The sequence below is a fragment of the Pygoscelis adeliae genome, unplaced genomic scaffold (genome assembly GCF_000699105.1).
Source record: "Pygoscelis adeliae isolate BGI_AS28 unplaced genomic scaffold, ASM69910v1 Scaffold85, whole genome shotgun sequence".
In the NCBI taxonomy this organism is placed as follows: domain Eukaryota; kingdom Metazoa; phylum Chordata; class Aves; order Sphenisciformes; family Spheniscidae; genus Pygoscelis; species Pygoscelis adeliae.
The window spans coordinates 3348763-3362794 of NW_008824900.1; the positions used below are offsets into that span (position 1 = coordinate 3348763).

The following is a 14032-nucleotide window of genomic DNA, read 5'->3' on the forward strand; positions in this document are numbered from 1 at the left end:
AGGGGGGCGGCGGCGGCTTCCTTTGGAAACGTGCCGGTGTTTGGAAACCCGCCTCCGGGCTGCGCTGGCGCTGCCCGAGCAGGAGGCGGTGGCTTCTCGGGAAGAACAGGCTTTGGCTGCGGGCGCTGCGCCGGGCAGGCCGAAACTCGGGGCTTCGGGCTCTGCCCTGACCGCGAAACGGCGCCCGGCGTTTCCCTGATAGCGCTGCCTTGGCTTGTCTCCTCCGCAGGTGGTGGAGGAACTGCGTTTTGTTGCTTTGCATCAAGCGTGGATGTAGGTTGTGCACAGATTTCTGCTGGCAAAGGGCAGGTTTGGAGGCTGGATGAGGTTTTGCAAAAGTTAATAGAACTTGATAATTAAAGTTATGAAGGCTGTCTGTATAACTTGAAGCATTTTAAGCCTATATATTTATGATCTTGTTCTAGCACAAGCAGATAATAGAAAATTTAGCTTAATCTTCCAAGATGTTAATGGCAACATCGGAAATGGCATCAACAGTTTTTACATAAGGGGTATTAGGGGCGCTCATAGCTGGTGAGACCTGGGTGTCTTTGTTAGCTAAATCATTCATATAATGCTTGGTGATTTGTGTGTGCGATCTAAGCTTGTCATCTCAGTTTTTAAAAACATAAATTTTGTTTCAGATCTACGGTTCATCGGTGTTTCACATACCCTTCACAAAATGTAGAGTTTTGTAGAGCATAGGGAGATAAACGTCCTCTTTATTTTTCTGTTCATAAGGGATAATTCATTTGCTTTTGCCTTAGGACAGAGAGACAACCCAGCCTTGGACATTAGGTAATGAGGATGATTTCAGGTGTTTATATTTTTTTCTGGGGAAAAATAAAGAGCGCCAAAGACAGGAGACATTAACTGCCCAATTAGTGGAGGCATATAAAAGGAACTGAATTTTCTCCAGGAAGGGCAGATACTCCTTTTACAAAATCTGGGGGACTAACCTATGATAATACATTCTGTAATTGTGTCCATTTCTGAGAAAATTCAGAGATTCCTATGAAGAACAAGGCCCCATAAAATGGTGAAGTTGTCCACACAAGGCCTTATGTTCCTTTGAAAACCTTGACTTAGCATTGTAAGTCTGTGCGTTCATGATAACATCTGGGTTTTTTTTTTTTGGGGGGGGGGTGGTTTAAATCAAGCTAATCAGTAGCTCTTCCTAAAATATGCAGTGTCTGCCAGTGAGCTACTAGCAATTATGTATTTGATGGTTCTTCGGAGCATTGTAAAAGAGAGCATTGTAGCACTGCAATTTTATTGGACAGTGTAATCTGATTTTTATCTTCTAAAATATTGCTGGAGCAATGTTCAACCGGTGTCAGGATGTCACTCAAAGGTGTCTGTGTTTGATTTTAGGTTGAATATCCTGATGCGCAGCTTGCTGTCTTATTGGACCATGGTGGAGCTTGCATGGTCACATCTTGCCTGAGGTCTTCTCAGAAACTATGTCATGAGGTTATCTTGCTGAGCAAAACTGTTACCTGATGCCTGTCAGTAGAAGAGTGTCATATCACTTTGTGACAGCACTTCATAGGGGGCTATTGGGTACTGTAGATGTTCCTCTCACCAGCACATCATGGTAGATGTAACAGAGGAGGAGATGGATAACCCCACATTTAAAAGAGACACTGTACTTTCTGACGTTCACTTACACTGTCCAAACAAAAGGCATCTCATGGTACGATTGAATGCAGTTGGACAACCAGGTAATGTATGTTTAGACTGACGGAGCTGTATTTTAAGTGTATTCATATCTTTGTAATGTCTGAATCCTCCTTTGAATGGTTGGTATTAGTCATTACATATTTTATTCCAGTTAGAAGCAGAATCATTTCTTATTCAGTCTTTAGGAAGAGGGCTAGCTAGATTCTCCTCATAAAATTTCTTCACAGAAATGAAAACTATTAATGTAGAATTTGTAGACAGCCTACCTTAAAAAAGAAATCTTAAATTACTTTCTGAGAAGTAACCAAATTAACTTGCTTGCAGGTTTAATTTTATTTATATATTTGTTCAGTTATCTATAATCTCAATATAGCACTTTGAGAATCACGTTAAAAAGTTGGGATGTTTCTTGCATAAAAACAAAAGTTGAGAAGCCAGGGGTTTTAAATAATGTAACTTAAGTTTAAAATAAAAATTATCAGTAATTAATTCATGAATTTTTATAAAATCTTTTGTGATGATTTACCATCTATTCCAGAGGAGCCTAACAGCTTTGATTTGTGGTTTTTTTTTTTTTTTTAAAATTGGTAACAACAAAGCTCAGAATAGCAATGGTTTTGACTGACTTAGATAATTTGAAGAGTCAAGGCTGTAGTGGAAATGAATTGGCAAATGCCTGTGACTGATTGCTGGCTTGTAGGTTTCTATAAAGTTGTCCAGGAAACTGACCTTGAAGCTGTTCATAAAATGTTCTGTAGAAAAGTACCGCTCCTGCTGTGACAGAAGTTTTAATTGTTTTTTTCAAACCCAGTTGTGACATAAAAAGAATAACTTTTGCAGCTGTTCTAGCATATGACAATGTAAAAAATGATAAAAGTAGGCTTGTCAAAGAAGTGAATAATAGTTTTGACCCTGGTCAGGTCAAAAACAGGTAATTAATGCTGTGGTATGTCTTCATGCTGTTCAACATTTGTTTGCTGTGATTCGCTTGATGCAAAGAACCTTTCAACAGAATGAAATGGCAGCATGTGCTACCTACTCTGAATGTACTTGGTCTGGGAAATTCCTTTATTTGTTGAGACAAGAATTGGATTATAGTATGACAGCTTTTACTCTAACAAATACGACGACAATCTACCACTGTCACTTTGCTGGTTTTTGGGGAACCTCACAGGGATTTAGTCTCTGCTGCTTTGGGGTCAGTTTTACCTTACACCTTTTGAAACGCCGTAGAACATTCAGAGGATCAGAATGGACTTGGAGAACAAAAGCATTTCATTCGTTGATGGCATCCTCTAATTTGTTAAATATTCAAATCAGCTTAATCTGGTTGTCAGGCAAACAGTAGATGACTTTAAAAAAATCTCACACTAGGATAGACAATGAAGATTTTATTAGATCTAGCTGAAAATGTCTCTCTAGAGAAGGACTTATCTCAAGTTACAGTAGACCAACTTTGAATATCTTGCTTTCTAAAGAAACTGGAAGAGAACTCCATAAATTGTGAAACTGCTGAAAGCAATGGTGGCAAGCACTTTATCTCTTCCCCTTTGGTGTGAATGAATAGAATTCTAAGACATTCTTCTTAGAATCTTGCTGGTATTGACCTTTTTCACTAGTTGTATTCTTGGCTATCTTTTTCTCAAGTCTCAACACATTGTGTGTGATTTTGGAACAATAGTATCCAGCCTAAGATGTCTATAAACACTGATTTTGTACCAGAGTAGGTGAATCGAATTCCATGATTCTGTGTTCTGTGACTGGCCTGTTCAGTCAAGCACAGTGCGTAAGCACTGCTGAGGAGCTGAGATTGACTGTAGATGGAAGGACAAATGTTTGTTCTTCCTCATGTATTGTATTCAGACAATACAGATTCCTATAATTAAAATCGCAAGGTCCATGTTTGGATAACTTGAAATTTTTAATAGATGCTGATGTCACCAGATGATGGTTGCAAAAGGTTTTTAATTAATTGGTTTATTGAGAACAATGGTCTTATTCATTTAATCTTTTCAAAGATTCAGTTTGAAGACATTAAAAAAAAAATTGTCAGCATGTCCAGCTTCAGCAAGCTATCTCCTGTGAGCTTATTTCTGCTCTCTCGTACTCATACTAAGCTGATTTCAAGGCTTGAAGTTGCTTGAATTCCTAAAGACTTTTAAAACAATAGAAAAAAAATCTACTTGCTTTTTACTAGAACATGTTTGTTTCTTACAAGATAGGAATTAAATCTTAACCAAAAGAAACAAAGTCTAACTTGTATTAATTCTTGTTTCAACTTGGTTTGAGCTTGTCTCAACAGAAGGTCTTTTGGAGGGTGTAAGAAACCATCCCTTCTGCCAGTTGCTAAACTAAGTGTTACTAAATCAGATGAAAGTGTGCATTGTGACTTGAGTAGATGCTGAGTCAGCCAGTAGTCTGTGAAAGTGCTTCATTTATTTCTACTGATAGAACTTAATAACAGAAATATTTCTTTGTAGCAAGTTGAACTGTATGTCAAGCTATCTGTATGATTTTTTTTTTATCCTCTAGATTTTTAAGATGTGAAATGCATACCAAAATTTCATGCATGTGGAAGTTGCACATAGATTCTGTTCTTATCCAGTGTTTAACTTTTTCCCCCCCTCTGTGTTCTTACAGTATTCCTGTCATATTTCAAACTTATTTGGAACACAGAAGATTCGGCATCTGAGAAACATGTGAGAGAAGCTACAACAGAAGGAGAACACCAGTACAGAAGTGGAGATGAACTGTGTGACAAGGACAGGAATAATCTAAAAAAAGAAAGAGAATTAAATAGTGAAGGAGTAGAAGCTCTGCTAGACGATGACGGAGACTTGGAAGTGGTCAGAAGACCTCGAAGTGCCTCTGATTTAGAAGCGGAGGATCTTTTGAGGGATAGAGTATATCCTGTAATTCTGATGAAAGCGAAAGAAGATGCTTTTGAAGATGAAGAACAAGAATGCACTTGCAGAGATGTTATTAAAATAGGTAAACAGCAGGCTTACAGTCAAGGAGAAATGGAATAAATATGTTTGTGTAAAACCAAAGAAAAATAGGTTTTCTTTAGAAATGGAACAGCAGTTGTTCAGTGAAAGGAGATAATAAAACAAACATAATACTGTGATATTGTAAATATTTTTAAAATTTACTGTTTTTCTCCAGAAGTGATTTGGGCAATAGTATACCATGGGAAACTCGGTGCTCCCTAGTTAGAGTGGGGTTTTCAGCATTATCTAGCATTATTATATAGAATGAATAGTGTTTAGTTCTATATTTGAAAGGGAAGCATGACTTGATTTTCAAATTTGCCACTATGGAACTTGATTTGAACAACATTTTGAGATAATTATTTCTGCTCTACTTTCATTTTCACAGAACATACTATGGCAACCCCCTTAGAAGATGTCGGTAAACAAGTATGTATTCTGCCTTGTAGTATCTTGCTGTTCATGGATTGTGCTTCAGAATTTACTCAGTTTTAACTGCTTCTCTTATCCACAGGTCTGGCGTGCAGCCTTTCTTCTTGCTGATTACATTCTGTTTATACGGGACACATTCAGGTGTTGCTCAGTGCTAGAGCTTGGAGGTGGCACTGGAATTACAAGCATTATCATGGGAACAGTTGCCAAGAGAGTTTATTGCACAGGTAAGGCAGTTATTTTCAGTTAAATATTTTCATGAAACTTCATGAAGCAGTGCTTTCATCCTGGCATTTTCATCCTCATCTGTTCAGTTTTAGTTAATAATTTTTTATAAAGTTGTGTTGTTTATTGAAAAATAACAAGAACTTTCTCAACAGATTGAAAAAGCAGTACTACTTTTAAGCACAAGAGTTTAAAAGCAAGGTACTTTGCTGTGAACTCAAGATAGTGTGCCTAGATCCTAGTATAGGGATCTGACTTCTTTCTTCAAGGATGGCTCAGAGCTTAGTACTGAAAGACAAAAGCAAGAAGGATACTAGGGAAGCAATCATCAGTGGATAGACTTGCTCTGAATTTTCCTTAATCTCGTCAGCTTGAGAGAAACAGAGTATTAGTCTGAGAGGTCAGGGGCATGCACGGCCCATGCAAAATAGTCTTATTTTGAATATCTTTGTCACTTTTTTCCAGATGTTGGTGAAGATCTTCTGGCCATGTGTGAGCAAAATGTTGCATTAAACAAACACCTGATGGAGCCGGGAAGTAAGTGCTATACAGTCAGTGTTTGTGCAATTGCCTATATATGAACTACTTTGGGATTAAACAGCACAGTCATTGACTACCTAGCATATTCACAAGTAAAATTAAATTTTTGTCTTGGTTAAAAGTGACTCATTTAAAAAGAAAGATGCAGGATACCTATATGTGGTCCATAATGGGACAGCTTCCTTTTGAGAAGAACAAAATACTAACTCTTTTTCTGGTCATCATTTAACACCAGCTGCAGTTCCTACACAGACATTGTGTGAATTTCACTGAGGTACTTGGGAGGATCACAGATATCCAGGTGCCAAGGGTCACATAAACAGAGTGTAAATGACAGAGGTAGAACTCTGGAAAGGAGAAGTATTTTGCAGGTGAGACATGTAAAAGAGAACATAGGTTGTCTTTCTGACCCGTAAGTTCATCCTGTTCTCATGTGAGTGGGTAACTGGTTTTGTACAGTAAATGATTTGATGTTCAACTTTACTTGTTTCATATGTCCTCATAATAGATCTTCATCACTTGTTCCAGTACAGATTTTGACTCCTTACTTTTGCTTAGGTACTGTCTGAAGGGCCATTTGTGACTGATGTGATCTTTCTTCACCCACAGGAGGGGAAGTTAAAGTAAAAGAACTTGACTGGCTGAAAGATGAATTCTGCACTGGTAGGTGGTTATAATGGGCCCTTTCAGATAGGGTTTGGCGTTTTGTTTTGTTTTCCCTTCAGAGCCATCAAGAAAAGCTTATTCCGTTGTTTATGAAGTAAGTCCTCCAGCACATACACCTCTGGAAAAATAGTTGAAAGTACACGATTGTCTTTGAGTGCATCATTGCCATGTGAATGAGTAAGGAAGGGTTTACTGATAGGTTGAGAATAGACAAGTGGTGGCTGTCCTTTACTTAAGTCAAAATCCAGAGGTGCAAACAAGATGTCTGTTATGTGGTGATAATGGAATCCAGGCACAATGATGTGGATTTGAGTTACTGTAATCCAGATTTTGATGTGATGCTATTGTGTGGTTTATGACTGCATGAATACAAAACTATAAAAGGTGGTGGGGAGGGTACCTGATGATTTGAAGATGTATAAATACTTGTTCCAAATGTAGTGGTGAATGTGTTATATTTTAAATATTTGCCAAGGGAATGTGCTCTGCTGCTTTTAGCAAAATAAAGGCAACTAACTTGAGTAGCATTTAACGTGCAATTAATGATAGTAAAGCAGATCACTAAAACTTTCTTTCTAGTGATTGCAAGGTCAACACAAAATTGTAGCGCTAGGTTATATAAAGCCTACTTTATATAGATTTTTACATCAAATCCAACTGATGATATAATGCTTCTAAAAAATAGAACAACTGTTTAAGCAAGTGGAAACATCCTTTACACATTGAAAAGTCTCTCTTGGACCTCAGAAAATTCTGGTTAATGAAAGTATTTGATACTGCCAGTTGAAAAGGCTTTATGTTTTTTAAACTTTCAGAGAAAGTTTCTATATTTTAACAAAGTCTAAATTTTAGAAAGCATGATGAAGTAGGAAGCTTAATCAAAACTTATACGAAGATGCATTTGGGTTTTTTTTATTTAAAGGAGTATTTATTTTAATCTAGTTAAATCTGTGATCTCGCTACAGTGTAGTAATTGTAAATTGTAAATTCTAATGTCAAAGAAAACTTACTCTTGCCAGTCAGCCTTGGGAGACTTGGACATAACACAGAGAAAGCAAAGGACTGCAGGGAACTTCAGAGAATGAAGAGGGAGGTTTTGATTTACCTTCAGTGGAGTGCTCCACTGGTGTCCCATTTATGAAGTAGCAGATGACCACAGGAGTTAAGAAGTTTCTTTTTTTCAGCTGTCAATCATTTAAGACATTTAATCATGTACACCAAAGCCATATTCTTTGTTACAGATCCTGAAGCTCCTTATAGCTGGTCTGATGAAGAGATTGCTGATTTGCATGACCACTGTACTGTGATAATGGCGGCTGATGGTAGGAAAATATAGACAGTAAGCTTTTAAATCAAACACTTCAGCATCATGAGTAATAATTTAAACATACCTAGTTGGCTTTTAAAATGTAATAGGTCAGATCCTTACCTAATTTGTCAGAGCTCTGCCTTAAGTGTTCCTGCTGTATTTCTTTTTTTTTTTAAACAATTGTATTTACATCTGAATTAGCAATAGGAGAACAGATGTTGAAAACTACTAGCTTTTTCTTTCCTTTGGTGTGGTAATTATTTGTGACTAAATAAATTACTCAAAGAACATAATCACAAGTAAGTGATGAATTTGACTTTCGGAAGAGTTTTGTTGTCCTACCTTTGTCTTGCATCAGATAAGCTCTATGCAAATAATGATAAATAGGTGGTTAGACTAATATATTCTATAATGTGAAAAACAGTTTCAGATGCTGCACTTGCCCATAGAGTCTATGCCTTTGGATATATCTCTCTTTTTTTTTTTTTCCCCCGCTCTTTTTCTTGCTTAAGTGAAAGACTGAAAAATGGCAGGCTAGCTTATCTATATAGGAAAACCATTGTTGTTTTCATACATAAATAAAGGAGGATTGGTTTTAGTTCTGATATTGAAAGTTGTTGCAAGACTACTTTCCAAGGAGATTAAAATGGTATGTTAGTTTACTGCCTCTTTTGTATTTTTGTAAGAAATGAGGCCCTATACATTGTGATATCCTGTCTTTTTTAACTTTGCAGTAACATATTTCCAGACTGAGAGAAATCTTGTTAAAGTTTTGTAAGTTGTCTGACAGAAGTGTTTCCCATTGATACGAGAGAAATCTTAAACAAAGCCTGACATAAATAGCAGCAGTGGATACTATTACAGGGTCAGTTGTTGCCATTAAAAATATACTTTGGGATTTAGTTAAAATAGTGACTTGTTTCATTAGAATAATCAAACTAAGGCCCATTATTGTTTCATACCTGAGACTTAAGTAAATAATATGCTTAAACATACATATTTTGTGCTCTTAATGGGTTTTTTTTGTAGTGTTCTATGATGATGACCTGACAGATGCCTTGTTCAGAACACTGTATAGAATCACACACAACTTGAGAAATTCTTGCACAGTTTACCTAGCATTAGAAAAGAGGTAAGTATTACCAAGAACTTAAAATAAAAAGCACTAAAAACTTTACGTGCTTTCTTTTTTTGGAAGAAACATCTGATTTGATTGAAGGTCGGTTTCTGATTTTCATTGTATTAGTTGATCACAGGCTGCAGTATATGCTCAGGACAAGCATTTGTTTTTATACGTGCTTAATTTTTATCAGTTCAGAATTTGATTTCCACAAGAGTTTGGCTTTTGTTGTCCCACCTTTGTCTCACATCAGATAACCTCTGTGCAAATAAGGATAAATAGGTGGCTAGTCTGATGTATTCTATAATGCCTGACAACATTTGCTATATATTTTTGAGGTCATAGAGTGGAATGAAGGCACTTAGAATTAGGATATATGTTTCCCAGCTTGAGTACCTCTGTAACAATTTCTCTTGTGTTTTTTAACACCTCTTTTGCTTAAATCTCTGGGGATATGTAAGCAATAGCTATTCATATGATTTGTTGCCAAGTGTTTGTCCAGGAAGCCAAGCCAATGATTCTGTTGCGGCAAGTGCCTTAAAATCAATGGAAAGGTTCATCCAAGAGTTATTGTGTATTGATGCTAACGTAAGCCTTGTCCGCTTTTCAGGAATAGCGGGGGGATTACTTTTTTTTGGCTATCGAAGTTAGTTAATTACACTGAGAAGACCCACATTTTCCATTACCTGGGGAAAGTTACATATCTATTTAAGATGCCAGTATAGAAGAGACATTTTAAATTAAATATTCTCTTGCCAGGCTGAACTTCACTTTAAGACATATGGATGTTACATGTGAAGCCTACAGTCATTTTAGAAATACTCTACATGATTTGGAGAACCTCCAAGATAGAAAAATGAAATATACTGTGGAGCCCATTAAGCTTGATTTCTGCCAGTTTCTCATTTATGAACGAATTGAGCAGTTGGTAAGTGGCATTCATTAAAATAAATGTAATGTGTTGGGCTAATCATCTCAAATTAGTTTTCAGCTGCTTACTTAACATGAGGTAGGAACAAGAGAATAAACATTACTTTTTCATTTATTTCCGTTTAGCTTTTTGTTGTTTTAAAATGATTCTTGTTTGTGCTTACATAATCTATACTAGATTGACATAACATACCCTTTTCTATCACCAGCAGTAGAGTGGCTTAGATTGCACTCATTTCCTCAAAGGTTAAGGAACAGTCTCCGCTACTTTGTAAAATACAATTTTTGCGATTGACTAGAAAATGGGACCAATATCTCTTCTCATTTATTTGCTTATAGAGTAGCTTTCATTTCATAGTTTTAGTAATTCCTTTCCCAGTTCAGGGTTCAGGAAATAGTGTTCTAGTATCTATGAAGAAGTCGATTAGCTGCAAACTTCTGTTATTCAGAAACATGTCAGATCTAATATTTGTAGTTATCTAATTACCTCCCAAGCGCTTACGGTTCTCTTTTTTTTTTTTTTTTCCAATTGTCTGCTCTTACAAATATTATGCAGGGTAGCTAACAGCTTGCTAGCTTCTAGAACAATACAATCTAACAGATCTTTTTAGAGAACTTGCAAATCTTGTACTGGATTGCAAATCTGTTACCAAGAAATGATGTTCCTGTAGTGAACATACTATTGCTGTGTCTTCTGCAGTATCTATGCGTAGTAAGATTACGGGGGCCACAGTTACTTCACAAGATTGATTTGTTTTACTTAATGCTGATACCTTCAGGCATAAAACGTGCATGCAAAACTTAAAAACAAGTAAAAACTTGTAAAAAAAAAAGTTTTACAAGTATATAAATGTAACCTGGATTATACCTAAACATGTGAAGTCATTCCCTAGCCTTTTTGCGGAAGGCTGCTGGTCTTTGAAATATATGCATTTTTAAAACGCCTAAGTTTTTTATTTATCGTGGAGTATATTGCCACAATTCAAGATGCTATGGTGAAGAGTATGTGATAGTCTGCTTAATAATCCTTTGTATAGCAAAGCGTATACTAATTTATTCTACAGAAATAAAGTGGTCTGTTTTTCATCTTCATTGTCCAACAGATTGAGAAGGGGGGGGTGTTTAAGACATGCATTTGTGAGACCTTGATTCCTCATTACATTGAGTATTTTTTTCAGTTGTATTTTTACTAGCATTATTGAAAGTGTTTGTCAACACAGGCTAAGAAAAAGAGCAAGATTATCAGTCAGAATACTGCAGAAGGTCATGCAGACCAATGAAATTATTTTAAGACATTATTTGAACGATACTAACTTTTTATTTTAAAAAACCATGCTACAAGAATGAAGAAATCAATCCTATTGCTTTGTCTCAGAGATAATTTGGTGGTTGTTCTAGGAGATTACATAGATGGATATAGCGTCCGTCCACAGATGGATACTATCTATAGATGGAGGTCTTAAAACTTGTCTTCAAGTGGGCATGTTGAACTTTTTCATAATTGCAACCTACTGATCTGAGAAAATACCTGTATGTATTTTTTCCACTCCTACAGGAATTGTGGAAGATTGTTGCTGAACAGCTAACGTGACAGGGACATGAGAAAATAGAAGATCTTTATCTAAGGATAAAGGCTTTTTTGATGTTTTATTTAAAAAGGATTTTCATCCCAAGAAAAGCATTTTCCTGGTGGAACTGTGTTCTTAGAAAGTATTGCTATGCAGATTTGCTTTACTTCAGTAAGTTTTGGGTTTGGCACTTAGGACGTGGTTTCTTTTACAAAACTGTTTAATGTTGATCTTAAGAGAAGTGCTGGATGCCAAACAATGGCAGTGACACAGCGGCTTGCTCTTTGGGATTGATGACTTAGGTTTTAGAGTCTGACAAAGAGGTATTTAACCTTTTCCATGTGGCTGATTTGCAGATGTCATGCGTTTTCCTTTTTCGTTTTCTGAACATGGACACTGTTCTTGGTCTCATCCCAGTTCCACATTATTTGTATTTATGGACATTTGTGAAACAGTGTTCTGGGCAAGACCTGTTTGTTTTTCATGGACTTTTCTTTAAGCAATCTGTTTATGAAACTTAGTCCTTCATTTTCAGTTTGTCCTATCTAAATCATTCTAGTTTAGGGCTACTGTCTGAACTGAATTGTGACAAGATGCATTTTGTTTGAGCCTCTAAAAATACTCCACAGAGGTCCTGGAGCTATATTGTCCTGCTGGAATTTTAAGCTATTCTGTCTTGCCAGGTTGAGGGTGGGAGGGTACCATGTGAAGTGATATGCTACTGCTCTTTAAATGTTTGGAATTCTACCCTCAACGTATACGTGTGAGGCTGGGGAGCAGGAGGTGACCAAGAATGTCTTGCCCACACAAATGGGGCCTTCAGTATCTTTGGTTTTGGATTAAAGTACAACATGTTGATCAAATCTCTCCTGTGTTATTAATGAAACCAAAAACCTGTTTGTACATTTTAAAAATTTTATGTGTACTATTATGTTTATATCACTCACCATATGTACACTGCCATGGAAATTCTTGTGCCTGCTGGATTCTTGAGCATTATGAGACTATCAGTGATGAAGCTGTTCCGGCCTGTGACCTGTGGGAGTGTGCATACGTTACGTGAGAAGCATCTGGCTGACTTCTCGAAAGTCTGGTTTACATTTGGTTTAGTTCAGTTGTTTTTTAGGTCAGTTATTTCATAACCTGCGTATGTGTATGAAGACATTTTTTTCGTGTTCTTTAATGAGATGAAAGGTTATTAGATGATGATGGCCTTCTCCTGTGAGTATAGTCAAAGTAAAAATTACATTATGTTAGCATATATCTGCCTAGATTAATACAGAACTTCTCTTTCAGAACCCTCATTTGAACTTCAAAGATACAAAACTATTTTAATCCAAAGATTCCCAAACTAGTGTTCTTTTTGTTTGTTTGTTTTATAATGTTATTAACTTTGGTAGAGTAACTGAAAACAACTGGTTTTGAATGTAGCTGCTTATTTAAGTAGGTTTTTTTTGAAGGCTGTAGCAAGAAATTAATTTGAACTGATGTGAAATAGCGTGTGCAGTTAGAGAAGGTTTTTACTTGCGCAGGACTTCTGAAAGTCTTTGGAATTATCAACAGAAACTTGTCCAGGTAGAGGCAGAAACTCATCCAGGTAGAGGGGTACTGTAGATCTTCTAAATGTAGAATTCAGCCATTTTTCCGCAGCTGTCTTAAATTAACATCTGAAAACATTTTTATACTTTTATCTTTGGTTGAGTAAATAAAAGCCATCATGGCTGCTTGGGAAGCAAAGCTGAAGTAGAATTTCCTCCTAAAGAAACATCTTTCTGTTGAAGGGAAACCACAGCTTTGGGGGTTCAGTGACTGAGATCTAAAGGCCAAATTGCAAATTTGGATATGACCCTTACCACTGATGATAAGGACTAGTCAAAAATAGGCAACAGTTCTAAGAACACAAGAATCACAAGGGTCTCACGATGCCTTAGCTTTGCAGTGTTAATGAGAGATAATATAGCCTGTATTGCCAGAGAATTGTCCACTGCTACTTGATGATGTTAAGTATGGATGCCACCTTCTCAATTTTGACTTTAATCATACTTCAAATATGTCATACATGGTAGTTGTTCTCAGAACTCATCATGCAAATTTACACCTTTAGCAGTTCGTTGTTTATTAAGATGATTAAAAGTAGGGAATTGTTTAGCATTGAGCATACAGATTATGATTGGAAATCAGGTTAGTGCCTGAAATGATGATGCTTTGAGCACATTATCTGTACTTATGTAATCAAGAAGGATTTTTTCCTAATAAAGCATGATTTAAAAAATAGTATGCTCCTGTGGTGATGTATCTAAATTTTGAAAAATTGTAACAGGTAATGTTCTTAGATTTTTTTTTTTTTTTTTGGTAGTCCTGTCTTATACCTGGGGTTTTTTTGTGTGTTAGGCACAATTTGGCATGATTTTTAGCCAGATGGAAAGGAGAGAAAATATGACTGTGAGGGAGAGAAGACAGTATGTATACAACAGTCCAGTGTAAATTGCGTGAGGCTTTCAATTCATACAACTTATGGAAAAGTCAAGTGATTCAGCATCAGGTTTGATGGTCTTGGACTTGTGAGCTA

At 36.5% G+C, this 14032-nt stretch overlaps 1 protein-coding gene across 1 annotated transcript; it reads left to right on the plus strand.

The window, feature by feature from the left end:
• Window positions 1–1026: 1026 nt before the first annotated feature.
• METTL22 (methyltransferase like 22) lies at window positions 1027–13722 on the plus strand. Its single transcript, XM_009324723.1, has 11 exons — window positions 1027–1093; window positions 1375–1724; window positions 4324–4674; window positions 5062–5102; window positions 5188–5332; window positions 5796–5867; window positions 6480–6533; window positions 7778–7858; window positions 8875–8977; window positions 9725–9893; window positions 11451–13722. Exons 2-11 carry the CDS (start codon window positions 1595–1597, stop codon window positions 11484–11486), a joined length of 1182 nt encoding a protein of 393 aa, XP_009322998.1. The 5' UTR covers window positions 1027–1093; window positions 1375–1594; the 3' UTR covers window positions 11487–13722.
• The last annotated feature ends 310 nt before the right edge of the window (window positions 13723–14032 follow it).